This window comes from Cucurbita pepo, chromosome LG05 (assembly GCF_002806865.2).
Source record: "Cucurbita pepo subsp. pepo cultivar mu-cu-16 chromosome LG05, ASM280686v2, whole genome shotgun sequence".
Classification (NCBI taxonomy): domain Eukaryota; kingdom Viridiplantae; phylum Streptophyta; class Magnoliopsida; order Cucurbitales; family Cucurbitaceae; genus Cucurbita; species Cucurbita pepo.
Genome location: NC_036642.1, coordinates 8692195 through 8718272, shown reverse-complemented (window position 1 = coordinate 8718272; position 26078 = coordinate 8692195). Strand labels below are relative to the sequence as shown.

Below are 26078 nucleotides of genomic sequence, written 5' to 3'. Positions count from 1 at the left end.
TATATCAGCACGAATTCCACTTTATCACAGGTTTAGGTAGTTTTCGTTTTGTTTAATCTGAAGTCGCGTTCAACAGGTGGCTATAATCTTTAGTGAAGTCGAAGAAATCTGGTTGTTACAATTACATTTTCAATTGAAAATATATGTATTTTTTTTTTTAATTTCATGTTACAGTATATAAATAGTTGTTGTAATAGTCAAAACCCACTAATCGATATTGTATTCTTTGGGCTTTCCCTCTCGGGATTCAGTTCAAGGTTTTTTCAACACCCTTATGAAAAATGCTTCTTTTGTTCCTCCTGTAACTGATGTTGGATCTCACAATCCACCCACTTCAGGGCCCAGTGTTCTCACTCGCACACCGCCCAATGTCCACCCCCTTCGGGGCTCAGCGTTCTCTCTGACACACTGCTTGGTGTCTGGCTCTTATACCATTTGAAACAGCTCAAGCCCACCGCTACCAGATATTGTCCTCTTTGAAATTTCCCTTCCGGGCTTCCCCTTAAGGTTTTTAAAACGTGTCTACTAGACGAAGGTTTCCATACCCTTATAAAGAATGTTTCTTTCACTTCTCCGACCGATGTGAGATCTCACAATCCACCCTCTTTCGAGACCTAACGTTCTCGATCGTTGTGCTTCTATTTAGTCTAATCATTAATACTATTAAAATAAAATAGTGACAACCCATCCTATTTTATTTTAAACACGTACATCAATTTAACTTAATCAAAATTAACCTAATAAACATATCCCAATCATATTCAACATTTCATTACAGGTGTGTTTTCGTAGTAAGAGCCAACTACAAATTTACACGAATTCTCCTTGACAGTTATTTTTTACATTAATTTTTTCATTCGAGAGTAATTTTATACACATTTACAAGTCATGACGGTGTACATATTATTTTTATACAAAAACATTAAAAATGTAAAACGGTTGAATTCAATGAATTATTCTTATAAAATCCTAATCATAGTCGTTGGACTTCTAAGTTTACGTCTAATTCGCTTCTGGTTTAATAAATTCTTAAATTTTTAAATTTGTTTATATATTTAGATTTAGAACTAAATTTCCAATTTTATGTCTAACGCGTCCTTAATCTTTTCGATATTTTAAAAAATTAATAGATTTACTAAATATAAAATTAAAATTTAAAAATTTATTAGACATAAAATTGAAAATTGAAACGTAAAACAAACAGAAATATAAAAATATTAGAAATTAAATTGATAATTTAAGGATATAATAGAGACATGGCATATGACAAAGGATTTGACAAGAAGTTTCCACTAAAATAGGTACATGTGTGTCGTGTAAGGTTATGAGGTTTGGTCTTGTCCTTACCAAAGAGGCTAAACAAAAAATTAATTAAATTTTAGGCATTAAGCATAGTCATTAACATAATTTATTCCATTTATTATCATATGAATACTTTATTTATGGTATTACTCAAATTAATTAATTAGAGCTCTTTTCTTTCTCAAGCTAACTCATAAATGACAAAAATTAAAAAAAAAAAACTAATTTCTAGCCAATCAGAACATGCCACGTAGGATTAATCTCTATTATTTGAGTTGAGAAATCTTTTATTTAATTTTTCAAATATAAATATATATTTATATTCCGTGCACCGAATTTTATCCTTGAAATCGGAGGCGAGACAGGGACAAAGATTTAGGACAGAGAAACCTTCATAATCCCTTTTCCGTGGACATCTCTAATTATCAGTTTCTTGAAAAAATGTTGCTCTCAGCCAAACCGATCATAGTTTATCAGTAATTAACATATACTATTTCTCCTTAAATCGAAGGTTCAGATATTTATACTCTTCATTTATTGTACTAAAAAAAATAATCAATGTTGAATTTTGAATGAAATTATAGTGCTTCACGTCTAACGTCAATAACGTACGGTATAATATTTATAAAACACAATTATGGTATAAATAAAAGAAACATAATTTTCACATAATACTATTTATTTTAAATTTGAATTATAATGTGTGGGGGTGATAATTAATTAATGAATATGAAAGTAAACGTGGCTTATAATAAAAATAAATTTCGTTATTTTTTTTTATTATATAGTTTGTATTATGTGACAGAGAGATATTTTCATATATATTTTTTTATTTTATTAATAATTTAACCTCTTATCCTTACACTGTCTTCAATATTTATAAAATATTAATAATTAAACAGACAAAGTACAGTGAGACAGGTTGGTCTCTACAAGTTGTCAACTTTCAAAAATAGATATATTTTTTTTACACAAATTAAAATAATTAAATTAAATTAAATTAATTTCCAGGATAGATTCCGTGGTGTATTTAAAAAAACAATTATTATTTTGAATAATTGTTCATAATATGTCAATCAGGTGATTCATAGGATTTGAAATTTGTGTCCCATTAAACATTAAAAAAAATAATAATTTAACGTTATATTTTTTTATTATAAATAATTTTCGAGCTCTCGATATATGGGTCTCCCAAAACCATCATCCGCTTAATTAAGAGCTGATGACTCGAAATATTCGATCGCCTCATTCCAACCGAGTTGGTTATGTTTGTCCAAAGCATGTTGCCTATGGCTGCATGACAGATGTTCCAGTCTTGTTTGTCTGAGTCGGTTGACAGGGAGGATGTCTTGTTTGGGTTGAGAAAGTTGATAACCCGAACAATTAGGAAACCCAATCAAACCCACGAACAAGTTTTATTTTCGGAAACGAATTTTCAAATGACGAACGAACACCTAATATATATATATTTTTTTTAATGACTAAGGTCAATCAATTGATTAATAAAGTAATTATATGAAGACAAAGGTTTGATTGGAAGGGGCACCGCCAAATTATATTAAAAATCCAAAGGAGACATTGACCCGGAAAAGTATGAGGAAGAACAGTGCATGTTCATCCTCAACTGGTCAATATTTCCTTATCACTCCATTTTCTTGATTGAATGTTTTAAGAGTTTCGTTTGACTATCTTCCTCTCAAATATTCAACGACAAGAATCGATCGACATCGAGTTATTGTGGGTTAATGTAACACTCAATGTACAAAATTCAGATAAAGATTCGGTACCTAATATCTTTGATATTCTCGAGCATCCCTTGTGCCTCGGTTCTAAGAGTAAAGACTATCCCTACAGCCTAACACGAGTCCTTTCAGCATACTTTGTCTTCACTCATTTTTTTAAAGAAAATTTTTAGGTCACCGCTAGCAGATATTGTCATTTTTGGGCTTTCTGTTATGGGTTTTCCCTCAAGGTTTTTAAAACGTGTCTATTACGGAGAGGTTTCCACACCCTTATAAAGAATGCTTCGTTATCCTCTCTAACTGATGTGGGGTCTCGTAGTTTTCTCTTTGTAGGAGCTCACACATGCTATGTGTACATTTCATGGGTCTTCTGTAATCGTGCATGATGTGTAGGTTTATAGTTATTTTTCTTCATTGGTTTTAGTGTGCGTGGGTATATGCACGCTCATAATCTGACCTAGAGAGACTTGATTCTCGGCTATTGATCGTGACGTTATTTCCTAAAGCAGGTAAATTATTTTTTGTCTTTAATTTTCTAACCCGATTCAACTTAATTGTATATCAAATCAGAAAGAATTTGGCGAAAAAAGAGTTTTCGACTTATTGAAACGGTCACTCGCTTCCTCGATCAATCAACCTAACCAATAATTGCACTAAGAGGCCACTTCAAGAAACCCTAATTTTCTAGCCAAATCATAGAGAATATCAAATTTTAATTATTTTTTTATATTTTTAATATTTTATGTACTTTATGATCTTCATTTGTTTAATTATTTTGAAAATGATTTTTATAAAATTTTATGGCTATGTTTTACTTGATCAATTTGTGTTGCCACAAAAGTCATGAAAGCAATTGAAAATTGTGTATCACTATAATAAACATTAAACATCATACACCAAATGGTCGTCTTCTTCATGATAAATATGGTGGGACTCGTAATCCAATTTGACACGATTAGTACGAAATTAAATTAATTTAAGAAATACGATGTCGTCAGCCCGTTACGTTTCCACGTTCTTATACGAAATGTTTCGTTCTCGCGAGCACACCGCCCGATGTCTCGCCCTGATACCATTTGTAATAGTTCAAGCCCACCGTAGATATTGTTTGCTTTGACCCTTTACGTATCGTCGTCAGCCTCATGGTTTTTAAAACGCGTCTACTAGAGAGAGATTTTCATACCCTTGTAAGAATGTTTCGTTCCCTCTCCAACAGTCGTGGGATCTCATAGAAATTATTGAAGAAAAAAAAAATTATCTTCGTGTTGTTCTAAGATTGAAAATTATTTTCATAAAGCTGTATAAATCTTGGACGTTTTGTCCTCACTCACATTCTTCCTATGAGATCACTTAATATAGAATTGTTTTAAGTCGAGTACGTTTTTAGCTTTTGAGTTCTTATAATTGAGTAACTAAAAACGAATGTGTATCTTGTTGATATAGACAGTAACTATCAATTTTTTAAGTATTTCTAACCATTATATCTTCACGAACGCTTTCATTCAGATCTAGCCTCGGTTCATTTATTTACCTTTTATTTACTTCAGCATCATAACGATGTGATATCCCACCTTAATTGGGGAGGAGAACGAAACACCCTTTATAAGAGTGTTGAAACCTTTCCCTAGCAGACTCATTTTAAAACGTTAAAGAGAAACCCGAAAGAGAAAGCCCAAACTAACGATGGACGTGAGCCGTTACAAACAATGTTTATTAATTAATTTGATCGTTAAAAATTGAAAAGATTCTCTCTTTCTCTATGATGTTTTTTAGTATTATTTTTATTATTATTATTAAAAAAAAAAACAATTATTCTTTGGACCATATAAATGTAATCATGAATCATGTTGGTTTGAAATGTTGTTAACTGGTTTTGTGAGCTGTCAGTATCTAATTGGTTAGTTATTTATAGTTAATATTTAATTTATAATTTTAAGGATAAATAATATAAACTTTTTGAATAAACTGTTAATTGGAAATTTTTTGTATTTTTATATTAGTAAATAATATAAATATTTAAAAATTATGATCGAACCCGTCCTATTACATCTAAACTAATAAAAATGTTCGAGAATTTACAAAGATGAAATAAAGAGATTAAATAGTCACAATTTTAAAAGTTTAAAAATTCAAAATCTTCGAGACAGAGATAATATCGTGCAAAGTTAGGAAGGTATTTTTTTGGACTTTGCCTAATTATTGTTTTCATAGAATCAATAAAATATATTTTGTCCATATCGAGCAAGAATCTCAAAATGTAGTATGAAAACGAGAACTACAACCCTTACAAAGTTAGGAGGATATTTTTCGACCCCGCCTAACCCTATTGTCATTCCGGTAGAGACCAATAAAATAGGTTTTGTCCAAATCGAGCAAGAATCTCAAAACGTAGGATGGAAACGAGAAGTAAGACCCATACGAAGTTAGGCGGATATTTTTCGACCCTGCCTTACCCTATTATCGTTCTTGTACAAATCAATAAAAACCAGTTTTGTCATTCCGAGCTAGAATCTCCAAGTATAGGGTATTTTTTGACTCCGTCATGCCTTGTTATCATTCTTATAGAATTCAGCAAAACATATTTTGTCCATTTTGAGCAAGAACCTCTAGTAAGGGAGGTATTTTTCGATTCCACCTTACCTTGTTATGTGAGAATCCCACATTGGTTGGGAGGAGAACGAAACACCCTTTATAAGGGTGAGGAAACCTTTCCATCGCAATTGCGTTTTAAAAACCTTGAGAGGAAGCTCGAAAGAGAAAGCCTAAAGTGGACAATATCTGCTAGCGGTGGGCTTGGGCCGTTACAAATGGTATCAGAGCTAGACACCAGACAATGTGTGAGGCAGTGTGCCAGTAAGGATGATGGGTCTTGAAGGGGGTGGATTTCGGTGGGGTCCCACATCGATTAGAGAACGGAACGAGTGTCCGTGAGGACGCTGGGCCCTAAAAAGGGATGGATTATGAGAATCCCACAATATCTGCTAACAGTGGACTTGTGCCGTTACATGTTATCATTCTGGTACAATTAATACTACAAGTTTTGTCCATTCCGAGCCAGAATCTCGAAATACAGGACGAAGACAAGAATTAAAACGCTTAGAAAGTTAAGAAGGTATTTTCGAAACTCGGTTAAAAACCTTACGTAAAAGGGAGAGTGAAAGGACCACAATGGTACGATACCATTAAACCATGTTGGAGTCCTTTTGTTGGGCTATTGTGGCACCATCTCAAAGGGCTAATAGACAGCCACATGTCTTATCTTCACTTTGGCTTAGTGGACGCCATTGGGCATTCACTCAATCCTCTGCTGACCATACGATGCTTCCAAGTATTGGCAAAAATAGGGTTTTCATGATGACAATGGATCATGTTTTGATGCTTCCCTTCACTCGTCGCTTTCTTCTTCATATTCAACTTAAATCTTGCCTTTGCTACCAACAAAGGCCTAATGTTGCACCACATGATTTTTAGTTGGACTAGGAATTTGAGAGTGGTTGCAACTTCGTACCTAAACCATTCTATAGATTACACGTTGATGTTTGTCGATGAGTGCTCTAATCTAATTTAAGGGTTACAAACAATATTAATGCACTTACCATACTTTCAGTCCCATGGCTGACACTGTTGTCATCCACATACACGTGCCTTTCCTTTACTTGAAAAGTAAGAGTAGCATGTGGCTTGAATATTTTAAGAAATACTCAGTAAGTAACCCACGGTTGTGTTGAAAAATGCAAATACATGCAATATGGTTGGATCTATTTCATAAAAACATCATGGCATGGTCTTGGGCTCCTCTTTCCCGTTCGAGAAAGGTTGGATGTGTAGTAATTCTCTACACACGACCCATGCAACTGCACATGGACCCACTTGGCGGACTCGTCAGGCTAGCATACTCTCACGCTGCCGGCCACAACAGAGGGAAAGAGCCTGCATGATATCATGACGAACATAAATATTCATAATGTGAAAGTATCCCAATGCATATGACACACAAAAATACATGAAGTCCCCTTAGCTTAAAATCATGACATAAGTAAATGCACGAGGTCCCCATAACTTAAAATCATGATATAAGTTTATGATGCAAGTCAAACTTTCATTCGTACATATCATAACGAGGCTATGAACATCCACACGTAATTCTTATCATATAATTCATACTTAATTTACTTGACATGGTGTGTGGAGGTTTATGCATCATAATTATCAAATATAATAAACATGATTCTACATTACATAATCACATTATACCATAATTTATAATATGTGATAACATGACATAATATAATATAACATAACATGTCTTAACTTAGCATATCATGACGTACAAAGTATAGCATTTGCCGAACAATCATAACCATGATACCTACAAGGGCCACGGGATACGTATCTGTAACGGCCCAGGTTCACCGTTAGTAGGTATTGTCTTCTTTGTACTTTTCATTTTGGGATTCCTCTCGAGGGTTTAAAACGCGTCTGTTAGGGAAAGGTTTATTTGCTGCTTTGTTATATTAAATTAATTAAAGTATTGGAAAAGAAAAATTAAAAAACATATATATTTATGAGGTCAATGGGAAAATATAAAAAGTAGTCCACGTGGGCTCAATGTGGACGCAATCTTACCTTTGAATTTTCCACATGAGATTCTTGAAAGTGAGTGTTTTGTCTTTATAATTTAATGATATTCAAAAAAATGAAATTTTATATAAATAATATATTTCTTTTTATAATCATTCACGACGTATTTAGGTTGAGTTTGATTATGACATTTTTTATATTCAATTTAATTGTTCGAGTGATTAATTATTTCAGTCTGAATAACTTTTATTAAATGATCGAACCCAATATAATATAATAAAATATTTGAGTTGTGGATCAGTTCGAATGGTTCATTATAAAATATTAATATTTAAAAATAACTATTTATTTATTTTTAAATAATTATAAAAAAAATTTAATGAAATAAAATTTTAATCTCAATTAAAAAAAGAATAATGCTGACTAGGACTCATAATATTCCTATAGATGACGACACCTAAAAAAGTCCACGAGTTTTTTTTTATAAAATTTTTTAATACTATTTTTATTAATAAAAAAATATAAAAATCTAATAAAAAGAAATAATGAAAGGAAAAGGTGGAAAGTGCTTGAGCCAACCAAATATTTGGCATATATTATATACACGTGTTTGGCTAATTTGTAGAGGAAGAAATAAAATGATTTTTCTTTAATATTATTATTATTTTTAATTGCGGAGCTCGAGCTCTAGTCCTTCGAGATGAACTCAAACAAGTGATCGTAGTTCATCTTCTAAATAAATGAATTCAGTTTACGCGTCGCTATATTTCATCATTTAAAAAGACGACATTGTCATGTAGTATTTGTCTTCATCTTGTCTTATTTTTGTACGGTGGTTATGCGCTTGACAATGCGACATGACAATAGCGTGAGAGACTGTAATGACCCAAGTCACGACCCTAGTTCACCGCTAGTATATATTGTCCTCTTTGAGTTTTTCCTTTTGGGCTTCCCCGTTTTTAAAACGCATCTAATAAGAAGTTTTATTCCCCTCTCCGTGAGATCTCACAGATACCCCGTCACTAAAATTACAATATTTTAATAATTAATTTGAAAAATAACTTTATATTTTAATAATAAATTTTAAAAATAACAATTATGATGTCCCACGTTCGTTGGAGAGGAGAACAAACCACCATTTATAAACGCGTGGAAACCTTCCCACACGTTTTAAAGCCTCGAGGGGAAGCCCGAAAAGGAAAGCCCAAAGAGGACAATATCTGCTAGCGATGGATCTGGGTCGTTACAAATGGTATCAGAGCCAGACACTGGACGATGTGTCAGTCTTCTCGCTATTTCTCGAAGGGGGGTAGACACGAGGCGGTGTGCCAGTAAGGACGCTGGGCTCCAAAGGGGGGTCGCGAGGACACTGAGCCTTGAAGTGGGGTGGATTGTGATGTCCCACATAGAACAATATCTACTAGCGGCGAATCTGAATCGTTACAACAATATTGAAAAAGAAGCCCAAATAAAATATCCATCAACATCTTAATATTTTATATTTTTGTAAATTATAATTAGTAAGGTAGAAATATATGCAAATCTGACTAAAAGATTAGAGATTCAAATCTTCTTATAAAAATAAGGACTAAACGAGTACCAAATAAGATAATGTTTATCGATATTAACACATAACATATACGATCTGACGTAAAAGAGATATCGCTTATCTTATAGTTGAGAATTATTATAGTTCGTAGTGGAACGCTGACGTTAAAAATGGTGGCAAAAGTGGTTGAAATTTGAAAAAAAAAGGGTTATTTATTGTGTTGGAAATGGAAACAAGTGGTGAATTTATAGGGGTTGATATGTTTTGTGGGGTATGAGTGTGAGAAAAAGGGTATAATCTTGGATAAGCATTGCCCACTTTCCTCAATTTGTTGTAGGCCATCGATGATGATGAGTGTATATAAGAGTCAAATAAGTGTGCTTAATGTAAAAGGGTAATCATATTATTCCAAAAGTGATTGGTGGGTTACCCAAAAAGTTGTAGCCTTTCATTTTAATTTATGGTTGTGTGTTAGTCCATGTGTTGAATATGATTTGCGCAACAAATTATTGGTTCGGTTTGAAAAAATGTGGTTGAAAATTCTATTTGGTGTCTGGTCATATACGATAGGGTCGATGAATTCATCTGATTTATTTCGTACCTTTTGCTCGATGAAGAAATAGGAAAGTGGAAGATGTATGGTGACATTCGAATAAAGGAACGTACATGAATGAACTGAGACCATATCTAAATGAGAGTAATCCTGTGAAATCTCACATTGGTTGGAGAGGAGAACGAATTATTCCTTACAAGGGTGTGGAAACATCTCCCTAATAGATGCGTTTTAAAACCGAACCAAAGTGGACAATATCTCCTAGCGGTGGCTTGAGTTGTTACAACTAGTATTAGAGTCAGACAGTGTGGTAATGAAGACGTTGGCCCCCAAGGGGGTGGATTGTGAGAGGACGTTAGGTCCCAAGGGGTAGATTGTGAAATCCCACGTCGGTTGGAGAGGGGAATGAAACATTCCTTGTAAGGACGTGGAACCTCTAACTTTTAAGGGAAGCCATGAAGAGAAAGAGGACAATAAAGTAGATACCTGAATGCCAAGTATGACTCGTAATATTCTATCTTTGGGGGCATACGATGATTCTTTCGCCATCTGAGGCGTTAATTTACCTACTAAAATATCGCCCGTCTCCACCCACGATCCCAGCATCACAATTCCAAAGTAAGCGGGCTTCTAGATGTGGGTTTTTTTTTTCTTTTCTTAAGATAAAGTGAGTCTAAGAAGGGTTTTAATATTTAAGTTTGACCTAAAAAAGCGACTTTTGTGCCGAATTAATTTACGAAAATATCCCAATCCAATAAATTAAGTCCGACAAATTTGATCGAACTCAATCAAATTAATTCATACAGTCTAGATTAAGTCGTGAACTTATTTGAATTGGGTTGAGTTCAAATAAATGAAACTTTACGAGCTAAGTTGGTTTATAAGTTCCTTTAAAACGAGAGTGGTCCGATCAAACTAACCAATATTTAGTTTATTAAATTTTATAATAAATTATGATTATTTATTTCTAACCCCTCTTAAAAATCATTTTTAATTATTTAGGAGTTTTTTTTTTTTTTTCCAAAATATACATTCAAATTGAGAAATATTAATTAAATATTTGAAAAAAAAATAAATAAATGTTTTATGAAGTTTTAATTAATTANAAAAAAAAAAAAAAAAAAAAAAAAAAAAAAAAAAAAAAAAAAAAAAAAAAAAAAAAACTAGTATGGAGCCGAAAGTCAACTTAGCCCAAAGAGGTGGTTGAGAATGGAGAGAAAAAAAAATAGAGTTGAAAAAGGCCCAATAAGGCCCAAATAGAGAGACCAAATGAATCCATTGATCATCTAATGAAAAATTTGGGTCACGATCGAATGATCGAGCGAGTGAAAAGGTGTGACCCCATTGTTTGTGTTTCGAAATTAACACGAGAGCTATTCATCTCCTTACTCTATGGAATATAAGTAAATTTTATCTCGTAAAATTATATTCTTAGCTCTCTATTTTGGTTTTTAAAATGGTAGACATATTAAATCGACTATAAAAGTCATTCTTATCCATATAAACCAAAACACAAATTCTCATAGACAAGAATTCATAACTTAGTCAAGATTAAGATTGAGTTTCATATGATTATTCTGTGAAATATTAATTTTCTTAATTAACGTTTTATAAATAGAGGTTAAATATTTTGTGGTCCAATTTCATACAAACTCATGGTATAGAATACCTTCACTCTGAAAATATTAATCAGATAAGACACCTAACCTTATCCATATATTATAAATATTTACTTAAACATACCCTTTCATGTATCAACCTGTAATAATCTTGGATTGTTAGAGGCAATATATAATAATTTAAGTAATCATAATTATGGTTAAAATTAAAAAAAATAAATAAATAAATAAATAAACTAATATTAATACCCTTAAAAACTTATATAAAAAAATTTACAAGGCTTGGAAGTAATCTATGAGACGTAGAGAGATGATTTCTGTCTATATATTCGCAGTAATTTTTTTACAAAGGTTAAGAGTGTTAATACTGCTTCCAAAATTTCAAGTTATTTCTTAAATATCGTATTAAGGTATTTTTTATTTTTTTAAAAATTTGAAGGGTATTAATGAAACTTTTTAAAGTTTAATGGTATTTTGGAAACACAGTTGAAAGTTCAAGGTTGTTTAGTGCTTGCTGTCACAATCGCAGTTCTAAGGCAGTAGACTTGGCGACTGTGCAGCACTTGTTCTATTCTAGCGAACAAGGTAGCCATGTGAAAATCAGATTTTGTGGACAATTATGGTGAATGGTCGAGCATCGAGCCATATTTTGAGAGAAAATGTTTGAAAACAAGTTGAAAGTAAGGATTGTGAAAGTCAATTGCATTGAAAACACGTGGACAAGAGAAATTCCAGTACTTAGTTGGGGAGGTTTGATGACTACTCAGTCCCCTATATACATTTAGGCTATTCAGGTTTGACAAACTTAGACATGGTTTTGAGGAACGGTCATACAAACAGAAAATACAATAATAAAACAATATAACATAAAGAATATGCAGCCAGCCCGTGATACTTGCCAAACTAATTTTGATGGTTAAGTTAGAGAGAAAGTAGAAGCGTGGAAAGTTTAAGCAAGATAATAATGGCTTAGTTAAACTTACTTATTTATAATCGACTTACGGTTCTCTTTCGTATTACGTGGGTGGATCAAACCCTAGGGCTCCCTCTATTCGTTTTGGAGAGAGAATTAGGCTTTCATTAGGTCCGATCTTGGCCAACAAACTCTCGTTCCTCTTGATTAGCAACTCTAATCCTAGTATGTCGTTGGTCTCAAGATTTGTGGGCAGGTCTTGATCCCCACGTTCTCAAAATTTATAGGCAAGTTTTGATCTCGACTCAAGTAAGGTTAGCTCAACCTCAACTTATGTTTGGCAGCCGGTAGGTCATGTGTGAGGTTTCTCGAGTTCCACTTCCATACGTTCTCGACTAATAGATATAAAGTTTAAAGAAAAATAAATAAATGGGAATTAATTAATTCTTAAATGGATGGTTGAGAGGCAAAGGTACATAAATGAAATGCTTCCGACAGACAAATTCGTTTAGTTAATAAAATAGGCTTATCTCCTCCTATCTCCATTTATATTCTTCCCCCTCACACATTATACCAATAAATGTTTAATGTTATATATGCACATAAAATATATAATTCAAAATTATATTTATTTTATAATTTAAAATAAATACGACCTACGAGCTACTTCATATTGACTTGTAATATCAACAAAAACTAAATAGGGGTGAATACGGGTTGGGTTGGAAATTTTCTTGGACCAACCTCAAGTTTTGGGTTGGTCGAGTTGGTGACTTACAGAACTCGAATAGAGATCACAACCCAACCTAACCAACCCTCTGTGTTCGTATTGGGATGGGTTTGGTTGTCGGGTTGTTTTTTTTAATTATTTAAAAAAATCATACTTATACACCGTTGTATTAATAAGCAAAATCTTATCAAATTCAAATATGAAGTTTTTACAAAATATTAGTTACAATGGTTAAATGTTCTGAATTTTTTTTTTAAAAAAGTAGAGTATGGTTGAATTGTAACTCTATCTTCGGGTTGGTTTTGGTAATAGTTAGGTCGTATGAATCTGTCAAGTTGGAATTTTTTATTTTTTTAATTTAAGCATTGCTCTCAAAATTTGATTAATTTCATATTACTCTTGATTTATTTTAAAACCGACCTTAGCTCAGTTGGTAGAGCAGAGGACTGTAGTTTGTGCTAATCAGTAATCCTTAGGTCGCTGGTTCGAATCCGACAGGTCGGAAGAACAAAAAGTTCCAAAGATATCGTAAATTTCAAAAGATTGGTCCAACATTCTGTAATGGGTCAATGAAGCACTCATTTTGACTTTGATTTGGTGATGCTTTGTTCTTAAAATGTCAATCAATCCATCAAAACTATCATAAAAGCTCACCATTTTATAATATTTAAGAATATGATTTGCTTACGTGCCAAATCTACTTTTTATTTCATATTATCTTAATGTATTTTTAAAACAAAAATTAAATATTATATCTAATTACAAACACCGATATAAATGGTTCAAATTCATCGTTAACAGATATTGCACGGTTACTAGGGAGAGGTTTTCGGTTGGTGACTGACTCAAATATCATTTGTAATGGCTCAATGGCTCAAGCCCACTGTTAGTCGATGTTGTTCTCTTTGTGTTTTCCCTCTCGGGTTTCACCTTAAGATTTTAAAACGCAACTGCTAGGGAGAGGTTTCCACGTTCTTATCTCTCTCCAATTGATATGAGATCTCACAAAATGAAAGTTATTACCTATACCAACAACGTGCACCTTCATTTCTATATTTGGTGACTTTTTAAGAATTTTTTTTAGAATTTCTACCCGTGAAAACAAAACACGTTAAAAGAAATCGATAAAATCGTTCTTAATGCATTAAATTAAAAAAAAAAAAATTAAATGATAGAAGAATGAAATTGAGAATTATCCTTTATGGGAAAATATTATTTACATTTTTACTCGAGAATAAATACGAAACGGCAACATTCAACGGCAGCAGGCACGCCAAAATTTCTGCGGCTGATTTGGCTCTCGAAGCTCTGAGAACGTGCCACCCAAAAACAAGAAACGGCCCCCGGAAGTCTCAATTCCAACGCCCCGCCCTTCTCTACGCTTCAATTTTCTGTAACACCCATCTCCGGATTCGACCTCGAAACCCCTTTTCACCGGAAAACTCGCCGGATTCTTCATCGGGACCAAAATTGTTCACCAGAGAATCAAAATAGAGTCCGTTGATTTGGGTGTGAGCGGGTATGGTGGAGCATTGAGCGATTAAGATGAGTGGTTTTGAGGGGAAGAAGAAATGGGGAATTTGTAGAGTTAGGAATCGCATTCACCGGCGCCGCTATGGACGTGGTACCTGGGTCGGTGGGCACCGGCGGCAGTTTCTCTTTAAGACTGGGCCAGACTGTGTTTTCTTCCGCTTCGCTTCTTTTCATGTCTTTGGGTATTGAGTTCTACAGCTACACTGCTTTCTGGTGATTCCCCTTTTCCCCCTTTTCTTTGGATTGCTTTTGATTCTGTTTTTTGTGGTTTGTATGATCCATGGAAGATGAGTTAATTGACTTGAAAATCTCTGCAATTAAGCCTTGATGGGATTTGGGTTTGTGTTCTTGAGATGGATGAATGTGAAGAACTTACTTGATCTTTGTTACTCTGTGGTTGTTAGGATCTGCAAAGCTTTTGAATGTTCTGTTTAAGGAAACTAGTTTTGATAACGCTTGCAGGCAATATAATATACAAATAACTTGTTTGTTAAACCATACAACTTTGAGCTGTGAGTTTATTTAGCATGTTATCTATGCTAGTATGCCCTTTTGTGGTGGTCTTCTCTTGCGGACTTCATTGAGGTTTGCCACCAAACACCTCCTATGGATCTATCTGCGATTCTGTTGTTTCAAACTTGAGTTATATGCAAAAACAAGCTCATTCACAAGATTTTCATAGCTTTGTCCTAGGATCTGACATGAAAGAAAACCGATTGAAGTTTATCTTATAGTTTAGTGAATAGGTTCCGTAGGATATGTAGGTGATGTGTGAGATCTTACGTTGGTTGTGGAGGAGAATAAAGCATAATTTATAAGGGTGTGGAAACCTCTCCCTACACCCTAGTTGACACGTTTTAAAAACCTTGAGGGAAAGTCCAAAGAGGACAATATCTGCTAGTGGTGGGCTTGAATTATTACAAATGGTATCAGAGCCCGACATCGGGCGATGTGCCAGCGAGGACCAAAGGAGGGTGGACATGAGGGGTGTGCTAGTGAGGAGGCTGAGCCCCGAAGGGGGTAGACACGAGGAGTGTGCCAGCAAGGAGGCTGAGCCTTGAAGGGGGGTGGATACAAGGGGTGTGCCAGCGAGGAGGCTGAGTCGTGAAGGGGGCTGCACTGAGGGGTGTGTCAGCAAGGACGCTGTGCCTTGAAGAGGTGTGGATTGGGGGGTCCCATATCGATTTGAGATAGGAACGAGTGCTAGCGAGGACGTTGGTCCGGAAGAGTGATGGATTGTGAGATCCCACATCGGTTGAGTAGGAGAACGAAACATTCTTTATAAGAGTGTGTAAACCTCGCTCTAGTAGACGCGTTTTAAAAACTTTGAGGGGAAGTACGAGAGAAAAAACACAAAGAGGACAGTATCTGCTAGCGGTGGGCTTGGGTTGTTACAAAGGGTATTAGAGCTAGACACAGGGCGATGTGCCAGCAAGGAGGCTAAACTCCGCCCCAAAAGGGGGTAGATTGGGAGGTCCCACATCGATTGGAGAAGAGAGCGAGTGTCAATGAGGACGTTGAGCCTGAAGGGGGGTGGATTGTGAGATCTCACATCGGTTGGAGAGGAGAACAAAACATTATTTATAAAGATGTGGAAACCTCTCCCTAGCAAGACGCGTTTCAAAAACCTTGAGGGAAATTCTGAAACGGAAAGCCCAAAAAAAACAATATCGGCTAGCGGTGGGCTTAGGCTGTTGCATGATCAGTGCATTTGGTTTAAAGTAAAATAGTTCACGTTTTTATCTGAACTCGACCGTCTATTTGTTTATCTTATAGGCTACTCTTCTGGGATTCCATGATTTTCCTTTGGATGTTAATCTTTCCATTGTTGAACATCAATACAGCTACCTTGTGACAGTAATGGGTTTGGTCATACCCTGGAGCTTCACCTTAGCATTGGTTGATGGCTATTCAGTTCTCGTAAAATGTCCTCTTCGACAGCCCGGAATCCTCACGATCATCATCGTCGGAGATTGGGTAAGTACTTCTTCTTGAATGCCATTAAACTTTCAGTTTCAGGATGCTTTGGTTTTGGTATTCAAACCATTTGCATGAACAACAGGTGCTCTCACTTCTTACACTGGCTGCTGCTTGCTCGACAGCGAGTGTCGTCGACATACTTCTTCATTCGGACAGTTCGTATTGCCCGTCGAAGCTGTGCAGGAGATATCAAATATCTGCTGCCATGGCCTTCTTGTCATGGTTTTTGTCTTTTGCTTCTTCTCTTTTCAATCTTTGGTTACTTCCATCCTTATAGTGTTCATAACTCCTAACCTCTAATTTGCTGAAGTTCTGTATCCATAGACTTATACACTCATTTTGTTCTGAATTAGAAATTTGTACACTTGTTTTGTTCTCAAGTTGGATGAGATTTTATAGGCGGGGGTTCAAACAAATCCAATGATCCGAACGACCCAAACTCAAACAAAAGAAAATCTAATCCAATCCAATTTTTATGATTTGAATTGGGTAGTCGAGGTAGACGGGATTCCTAAATGATATGAATACCTGTACTATTAACCCACGGAGATTTGCTAATTCTAATCTTTAAAACTATAAAAACTAAATTTCAACTTTTTCTCGACCAAAAAGACTAAATTTATAATTTAATCTATCTTCAGCCTCGCCTTTGATCTTTATGTCAAATCTGGAATTGATTCTTCCTCTAAAATACCAATGTCAATTTTGGAGGTATAACAATGGAATTTGACGTGCCATTACTTCAAAATGGATAATGTTAAGTAACGTAATAGACTAAAGCTCTCAATATTCCATCTTACCCATTTGGATCTCCCTTCAATTTTTCAAGTTCAATTATGTTTCTAAGATATTGTTTCAAGGTGTTAGGTGGGGCACAAGAAAGATCGATTTGATTTAAGTTATGCTACTTTTAAAAACACATTATACTAAAAAATGAATCTGATTGTCTGACATTAGGTCAATTGTAGAGGTCACACAATAATAAGAGTTGCCCAAGTCGTTTATTGATGTAGCAATATCAGATATGCTTTGATGCTTAAATTAGAGGTGAGTGATGATAAGGTGGAGAGGTATAAAAAGTGCACAAAGATGCAACATTAGGAAAAACATTCATTATACTAGAGAGACAAACATTCATTATACTAGAGAGACGATCCTTGTGTCGCAATGTTGACTCGTTTACATAAGATTCTCTCTTAGATTTTGTATGATACAAGCCATGAGGATCGACTTAAGCCTGAATTGCTTAGCTCAGTTCTTAGACGTCATGGACATATCAAGGTGTCAAGCCAACTATAATAAAGACGAAGCACTACTAAGCAATTCATGTATCACGTCGAGGCGGACGACTTATGTTTTTATGTCGGACCACAGTCGTCGACCTCCAATCGAGATGCGAGCACGAGTAAGTAGGCGGTTGGGGGGAGGAGCGGTTGGGCTGCCTTTTCAATCAATCTCAGACCAACCTAATTACTAGACCAACCTGACACTAATTACTAGACCAACCTGACAGATCTTGTGCCACTCCACCTGGTCGTATGAAATTGGCATGTCTCATATCTCCCGAGACTCCTTCATAGAATTTCAATAATTTCTCCTGCCCGATGGGTCTACATCCATCCCTGAATGTCATCAGGTATTCTTCACTTCCCCACCATTCTTGTAACTGTCACCTGTAATCTGCGCAGGTGTGTCCACACCCCCTGAGTGGACGAGAAAGAAAGGATATTTCTCGGAGCAAACCCTAGATTGTAGACTTAGAAGTCAACTTTTCCGCATGAGCATTTGGTACATGTATCGGTCTACTTGATCTTACCAACCAAATTGAGTTTAAACAAACATCAACCTGAACATGATTCAACTGATTAAAACATATAAGAAGTCGGAAGTTCAAACTCCACGTCTCCGTATGTTGTTGAAGTCTATTCATTGAAATTAAACTAACCAAATGTTTAATATTAAGCTATAAACTAGGGCTAATGTCTTTGCATTATTCAAATCTTCCAAATTGCCTAATATTCTTCCAATTTAACAAAGGCATAGCCATAATCAAGTCTCTCAAAAAAGCTGCAATGCTCATATTTCATCGAATTTCATCGAATTCCATCTCAAATTCTGGACATGATTGCATCACAGATAGAATAAATATATCAAAATCTACAAATTCCTTTGATGGGTATGAACAAATATGCTTTGTGAGTATCAAAAGTGGTGCCTTCTTCACATTTGGGACTAATTCCCTTTCAATGCTTATAATTTACCACCTTCTCAAAGCATATAATAATTCCCCACCTTTGATTCATTTTCAAGCCAAACCCAGCCCCAATAATACTCTAAACCACTCTTTTTCAATCCTATAACCCAATCTTTGCTCTCAAAATTAGTTGGTTTGACTGAAATATGTATGTATGTATGAAAAGGAGTCAGAGACAGTTACCTTGAAGCTTTTTCTTCAGTATATATACGATACCATTCCTGTTGTTTTACTCGAGCAGAAGCCAAATTTGAAGATGAAGTATAATGAGAGTTCTCACTTCAGCCATCCACAACACAAGCTCAAGTTTGAGTACTCGGAGTCTCCATTCATGTGTGACGGTTGCAAGGAGGTCGGTATAGGCTCTCGTTATAAATGTACAGTCTGCGACTTCGACCTTCACGTGCATTGTGCAATCCCTTTCCCCTCTATCTCACACCCTTTTTATACCAAGTGCTCCTTTCAGTTCATGTCTCACCCGCCTGGTGACACTCCCCGATTCTGCAATGCCTGTGGGAAGGATGTCACTGGCTTCATTTACCACTGCAAATTATGTGGTTTCGACCTTCATCCATGTTGTGCCAAGCTCCCAATGGCACTGAGCGACGGTGCAATCAAGCTCTACCTTTATAAGAAAGTGAGTGCATCGTGTCATAGGTGCGGGCGGAAGGGAGGAAGCTGGAGTTACAGGTCTTCCTGTAAGAAGTATAATCTACATGTAGCTTGTGTGAAAGATATGCTTGTGGAGAGCTGGCATGAATTGTATTTTGGACGTGGGAAAGGGACCAAATTGGAGATGAGAATTCCTAAGTAGGAATTCTCTTCAGACTCATCACAACAAGGGCAAGGGGAAGATGAAAAGGTGCTGTGATATGGCTGGTATGGCTGTCCAATCTGTTATATCTGCACTGCTCGGTGACCCAACAGCTCTGCTGCTGGGGTTATTGTGGCCCTGATATCAGCAGCTTGATGAACAATGATATCAAGTAAGTTAGGTTTAGGATTAGAATCAGGTTCCTTCAGTATGGACTTGTTTGTAGGATATCAGATCATCATGAATCTCATGATATCATTTAGTTGTAGCCAAAAATCCAAGAGCCTAACTCGTTAATAAACAATTTCTCTGGCCAAAAGGAAAAAGAAATAGTGATTTTCTTGAATTTCCTTTGAGTTCACGTAATATTATCTAAAAAGTCCCCCAAAAAGGAAAGAAAAGTAAAGAAACACAATAAAGCCTACGGATTCTCCATCTTTAGTCCTGAACCTCTCATGTATCAAAGAAGCTTCTGTGTGCGTATAATATTGTGAGATACCACATCGATTGATGAGTGGAACGAAATATTCTTTATAAGGGTGCAGAAACCTCTCCCCAGCAGATATATTTTAAAACCTTGACAGGGAGTCTGGAAGGGAAAGCCTAAAGAGGACAATATCTGCTAGCGGTGGGCTTGAGCCGTTACAAATGGTATCAGAGTCAGACACCGGGCAGTGTGTTAGCAAGGACGCAGAGCCCAGAAGGGGAGTGGACAATGGGCAGTGTGCCACCGAGGACGCTGAGCACCGAAGGGGGTGGACAGCGGGCGGTGTGCCAAAGAGGACACTGAGCCCCGAAGGGGGGTGGATTGTGAGATCCCACATCGGTTGGAGGGGGGAACGAAGCATTCTTTATAAGGGTGTGGAAACCTCTCCCTAGTAGACACATTTTAAAACCTTGAAGGGAAGCTTGGAAGGAAAAAATCCAAAGAGAACAATATCTACTAGCGGTGGGCTTGGGCTATTACATTCATCTCAAGTATGAGTCATAAACAAATTAATCGGATGATATTTAGAATATGATCACACAAAATTAAATCAAGCAACACGCAAATTATAGTCGATACCAATCTCTTTCGCGATGCAAAAAAACAACAATTGTTACAAGATCATGAGGCTGAATAATCCATACATCCAAGAAGTCTGTCTTCAAAAACTATAACATTTTGATTATGCCTACTACTGAAATATGTGATTCCCTTTTATGTTTCTAAGTTCTGGTTCATTAGTCATCCATCAATGTCAAGCTTGAAAACATTTCCACCATATGCATACAGAAAGAGGGTAAACTTGTATATACCAACATGTACATAAACATGGCCTCATCATTCATCTTATCAGACCTTTCCTTCAAACTTTATCCCTAATCAAATTAATACAAATTTAGAACCATACATCGATAGTATCAGTCTTGCATTTTTGTTTTTGGATTCAACACGTTTGATTCGAACCTATGGTCGAGAGTATATGTTTTAATACGTTGAACCATATTATATTCAAGTTATAAGACATACCCAGGCTTGGAGAACAGTTCTGATTATGGACCATCCCCAAGTTCTCAAGGGAAAAGCTACACACTTCCACTTTCAGAATGGGACCTTAATGGGGTTGGTTTATATGAAATAAAAACATGCTTTATGGCTTGGACGAGATAGAAGAGAAAGAAAAGGCAATATTCCAGAACAGAGATGCATTCACAAAGAAACGACAATAGTGTCAAATATAGAAAAGGGTTCTCCTAGCGTGAAAGAAACGTATGAAAAGGGCATATTGAAAAAGAAAGGAAGAAAAAAGAGTTTGGGCATACTTCATATCTACAAAGGAGGAGGGCCACAAGTCTACCTGTAAATTGGATGTATCTTGAACTTGCCTACACAGAATGGTTCGAGATTTTTCCTGGAAGAGGATGAATGAAGCACGCACGCCATTTTGGTCCAAACTTTGTAAAAGTTGCTCCAAAATCTGCTCTACCTGATCAACACAGACCATAAAACATTAAGAAACTCCAACCCCATTAATCAATTTTTAGCATTTGGCTAAATTTGCATATTCCCTCACAATTTCAGCAAAGTTTCCTTTTCCAGAAAGTGAACTTTCCCTTTCCTTGTCATTACCACCAATTATCTATATTGTCACAGAATGCCATCAAGTACATCCCATCTTTGAAGCAGACCCGGGGACCGCCAGCCTCCCCAAGGAAGAAGAAAATGGATAAACATGGAAGAACATGAAGAAAAACTTAGAAAAAAATTGGATAATAACTCTTCAGGATTCTAAATATACATATGAAGAATCATAGATAAAGTATAAATTTAACGGGAAAAGTAGTGAGACTGTTTACTCGCATAATGTGATATCCCACATAAGTGGGGGAGGAGAACGAAACATTATTGTGTGGACCTCTCCCAAGTAGACGAGTTTTAAAAACCTTGAGGGGAAGCCTGAAATGGAAAGCCCAAAGAGGACAATATTTGCTAGCGGTGGGCTTGGGTTATAACAAATGGTATCTGAGCCAGACAACAAGTAATGTGCCAGCGAGAAGGCTGAGCCCCAAAGGGGGGTGGACACGAGGCGGTGTGCCAACAAAGACACTAGCCCCAAAGGGAGTGGATTGGGGGGTCCCACATCGATTGGAGAAGGAACGAGTGCCAGCGAAGACGCTGGGCCCCGAAGGGGGTGGATTGTGATATCTCACCTCAGTTGGGGAAGAGAACAAAATATTATTTATAAGGGTGTGGAAACCTCTCCTTAGCAGATGGGCTTTAAAACTCTTGAAGGGAAGCCCGAAAGGGAAAGTCCAAAGAGACAATATTTGCTAGGAGTGGGTTTGGGCTGTTACATGATGTAACAATTCATTGCTTATGCTTGTTGTAGTTATAGCTAACAACCTTGCAAAGATCAATATCATTTTCCAAACCTACATTATTTCAAAAGACTATTGAAAACTTTTATGATATCAAACATAAAAAGTGCTTTTGATCCTTTCACTAATTTTTTTTAAAAAGTAAACTTTACATCTCCAAACATTCTACAATTATTACTTTCTATTATATGCATGTATTAATGGAACTCTTTTGAATACTGAAGAGATGTGATAGCAATACCTCATGAGACAAAATCTGGATAGTATAATTCAGTACAGCAAGAGGCCCTTCTCCTTCTTCTCTGTTACTGTCCAAGAAGTAATTTGGTCGGTACTATTTTCAGTCTCCTTTCACCCATCTTCTTAATCCTATTACCTAACATGATAAAGGACAGCTACCCTTCTTGTGAGATCTCATATCAATTAGAGAGAGGAATGAGTGCTAGTGAGGACGTTCGGCCTCGAAAGAGGGTGAATTCTAAGATCTACATCGGTTGGAGACGGGAACGAAACATTCTTTATAAGGGTGTGAAAACCTCTCCATGAGGAGAAGTCCGAAAGGGAAGGTCAAAGAGAACAATGTTTACTAGTGGTGGGCTTAGGTCGTTACACTTCCATGGCACTAAGATTGATCCACATAATTCAATCCCATTTCTTCCGGATTGGAGACAGTTAGCAACCGAAAAGAAGCCTCGGGGCAGCGTAGAGATCGCCCCACCTGAGATCTAAAACAAAAAGGCTTCTCAATCAAGAACAATCAAGAAAACATTATGGTTACAAAAACAACTTATTTTGTGCAGAGCACTCCATCTCAAGGCCAACAGTAGATACCCACAAGAAAAAAAGCACAGGAAGAGTTGCTATTTCTTTTGAACCATTAGCACATGTATATAAGCATTATCAAAATCATGATATTGAGATCCAAAAGGTTAATCATGTTGATCAATCAGATAACTCTGTTGGGACAGAAAAGTTACCGATTGGTGTCATTGTCAAACAGTGAGAGACACGTTGAACAGTCGGTTGGTCGAGAAAGGGGTCTCCTGCTTTCTCACTCTTTCTCCCTGAGATAAATGGTCAGTGTGGCCCAGCTTCTGCACAGTTTTGGTATCTAATTGAAGCACCAAGGAAACTCAAAAAGGATAATCAAGCCTCATATTCACTGCATTTTCCGCCGTTTTCATACCGTCTTATCATGGCCCCATGATTCACATGCCCTGCTATTTTCCCCCCAGTTTTCTTTCTATATAAATATAAGTTATCATTCACTACGTACCCATCTCCTCTTCCATCTAACTAAAACAATGGGGGTTTGTGCCTCATCTCAGAACTCGAGTGCTAGCAGCCTCACAAACTGGCCTTCAACAGCAAAAATTATCCATACAGATGGTAGGCTTCAAGAATTGAGGCATCCAGTAAAGGCCGGCCACATTCTTGATCAAAACCCTAATTGCTTTCTCTGCAGTTCAGAATCTATGAAGATCGATTCGATCATTCCCCAAATATCCAGCAACAGAGAGCTCGAATTAGGAGAAATTTATTTTCTAATCCCGCTAGCTAAAGCGCACCTGCCGATTTCCCTCACGGAGCTCTGTTCTTTGGCCGCCAAAGCAAGTGTGGCCCTCGCAAACTCCAAGAAGCCATATTCGTCTTTGAAAGCGGCGCCGCCCTCCGTCGGGTACCGAATCGGAGCCCCGGGGGCATAGTATTGAGATTTCGGCGATGGTAGAAGAACGAAAGCTGACGGTGAATAGTGCAGACATTGTAATGGAAAGATTCGTCCATGGCGAAAGCTCTGAGTTCGTTCTGTAAATGATAAGGGCGCATTGGAGAAGAAACAATGACACTCAAATATTTATTTTTTAATTTTTTTTTAATTATGTTAAATTACCATTTTAGATTTATTTTCATTTAATGTATCTATTTTCATTTATTTAATGTTTATGATTTTAAAAGTATAATTTTTTAGTTTATTCATTAATTTTTTTTAATATTTAATGTAAATAATTTATTTATTATTAAAAATAATTATTTTATTGATTTTAAAGTAAATTATATTTATATTTTTTAAATACATAAAAAAAAAATAAAACAAGAACCGAACTCAACAACATGCTATCCTATGTCGACTAAAATAATGATAGACATTTTGAGACATTTTGATGTGATATCTTATAATTATTATTGTTTTATATAGTTTTCTCATCAATAACTACAAAAGGAATACTAAAATTTCGAACTTTTTATTTAAATAATATTTTTAAAATTATTTAATTTAAATAATGGTGCGAACGGTTAAAAATGAGAAATAGAAATAAAATTGGAATCGAACAGGAATTTATTCTCATCGATATTCATAAGCTTTAAATATAAACTTATTAAATATTGATAATAAAATAAAATATATTATAAATCAAATTATAAATAAAGAATATTAAGATATATTCTATAAATAATATATAATTCAAATATTATATCTCAATACGAACGAATAGGCATATTGCCAACTTTGAGTGCGAGTGAACTAAATCAATTGAATGAGATAGTGAACCTACTCGAGCACAGGTCGACAAACTCATTCACTATAAATAATGGAAGAAGTTCTCAAAAATTCAAGCTACCGACGATGAAAGGCTATGACAGATCGGAGGATCTTATCAAACACCTTTATAGTTTTCTTGAATTGAGTTCCATGGAATCCGAGACACAACCAAGTCAGTCGTGAAATTTCAAACACCAACGTCTTTTTTTTTAATATAATTATACCGAATATATATATATATATATATAATGTTGGAGACAAAAAGGCAAGACAATGTTGTCGTACACACGACATTTTAATAAGCACCAAAAATCTCAATTAATTTAATTTCAAAAATGAAAGTTTTCATTTGTGTTCAATGAACCATTCGAGGTTGTCTTGTCCTTTCATTAGGTTTCGAACCTATATTAAATAAATAAATATAATATATAAATAATATTTTATTACCTATTTTTTTAAAAGAATTAAATTTGTCTATTCATAAAAATTATAAAAATTATAATAGCTAGTTGATTTCGAGAGCGATTAAAAATTTGATATGGTAAAATTAACGAATTGAGTTAACCGAACAACGACAGCGTTTCAAGGGTAAAAGTGGAAGAGCAAAAAAAAATATTTTTTAAAGCGTTTGATTTTATAAAATATATATATTTGAAAATATTATAGGTTTAAATAATATAATTTTTAAATATATCTACTTGATCGAGGTGAGACTTGGAAGAGATAGATATGTTCCTATGAGTGACTATGTCCATGCTTATATGTTTTGGTCACGCCTGTTTGTGCATTAAAGAACAGCGTTTGGATCTTTCTATCTTATTTTACAAGAGATGTGATCATGTTAGATCCATAAGATATTATAGATTTTAGTGTTATATGATTTAACTCCCGATAATGAGTAAACAGTTCGATTATTTTGATGAGGGTGTTTATAGATTGGATTGGGTCGGGTTAGGACATCTTATAGACTCAATTCAATTATTCGGGTTATAAATTTTTTCGACCCTAATAACTTTTATTAAATAATGTACCTAACCCAATCCAACACTAAACATTTTGGGTTCGGTAGGTTCGGAATTGTTTATTCAAATTTTTATTTTTAAT

At 35.4% G+C, this 26078-nt stretch overlaps 1 protein-coding gene, 1 long non-coding RNA gene, 1 other non-coding gene and 1 pseudogene across 4 annotated transcripts; 3 read left to right on the top strand and 1 right to left on the bottom strand.

Moving 5' to 3' along the window:
• Positions 1–13404: 13404 nt before the first annotated feature.
• On the top strand, positions 13405–13493 carry TRNAY-GUA. Its single transcript is given in 2 exon segments — positions 13405–13441; positions 13458–13493. It is a non-coding gene; the product is annotated as a tRNA-Tyr (tRNA).
• Positions 13494–14243: 750 nt separating this feature from the next.
• LOC111795532 (CASP-like protein 5C1) lies at positions 14244–16900 on the top strand. The gene is made up of 3 exons (XM_023678013.1): positions 14244–14735; positions 16367–16499; positions 16585–16900. Exons 1-3 carry the CDS (start codon positions 14605–14607, stop codon positions 16777–16779), a joined length of 459 nt encoding a protein of 152 aa, XP_023533781.1. The 5' UTR covers positions 14244–14604; the 3' UTR covers positions 16780–16900.
• Positions 16901–17884: 984 nt separating this feature from the next.
• On the top strand, positions 17885–19835 carry LOC111795743 (annotated as a pseudogene).
• A 1407-nt stretch (positions 19836–21242) lies between these two features.
• On the bottom strand, positions 21243–24318 carry LOC111795744. Of its 2 annotated transcripts, XR_002815242.1 has the most exons (4): positions 23410–24318; positions 22674–23157; positions 21628–21757; positions 21243–21540 (listed from the first exon to the last, which is right to left on the bottom strand). It is a non-coding gene; the product is annotated as an uncharacterized LOC111795744 (long non-coding RNA). The 2 variants fall into 2 exon arrangements; XR_002815241.1 differs by having other exon boundaries at positions 21243–21757.
• Positions 24319–26078: the final 1760 nt, after the last annotated feature.

Coding starts and splice junctions, on each gene's coding strand:
- LOC111795532 (XM_023678013.1), top strand. CDS start 14,605: ATGGACGTGGTACCTGGGTCGGTGGGCACCGGCGGCAGTTTCTCTTTA. Junction 14,736..16,366: donor TACAGCTACACTGCTTTCTG/GTGATTCCCCTT, acceptor ACATCAATACAG/CTACCTTGTGACAGTAATGG. Junction 16,500..16,584: donor TCATCATCGTCGGAGATTGG/GTAAGTACTTCT, acceptor CATGAACAACAG/GTGCTCTCACTTCTTACACT.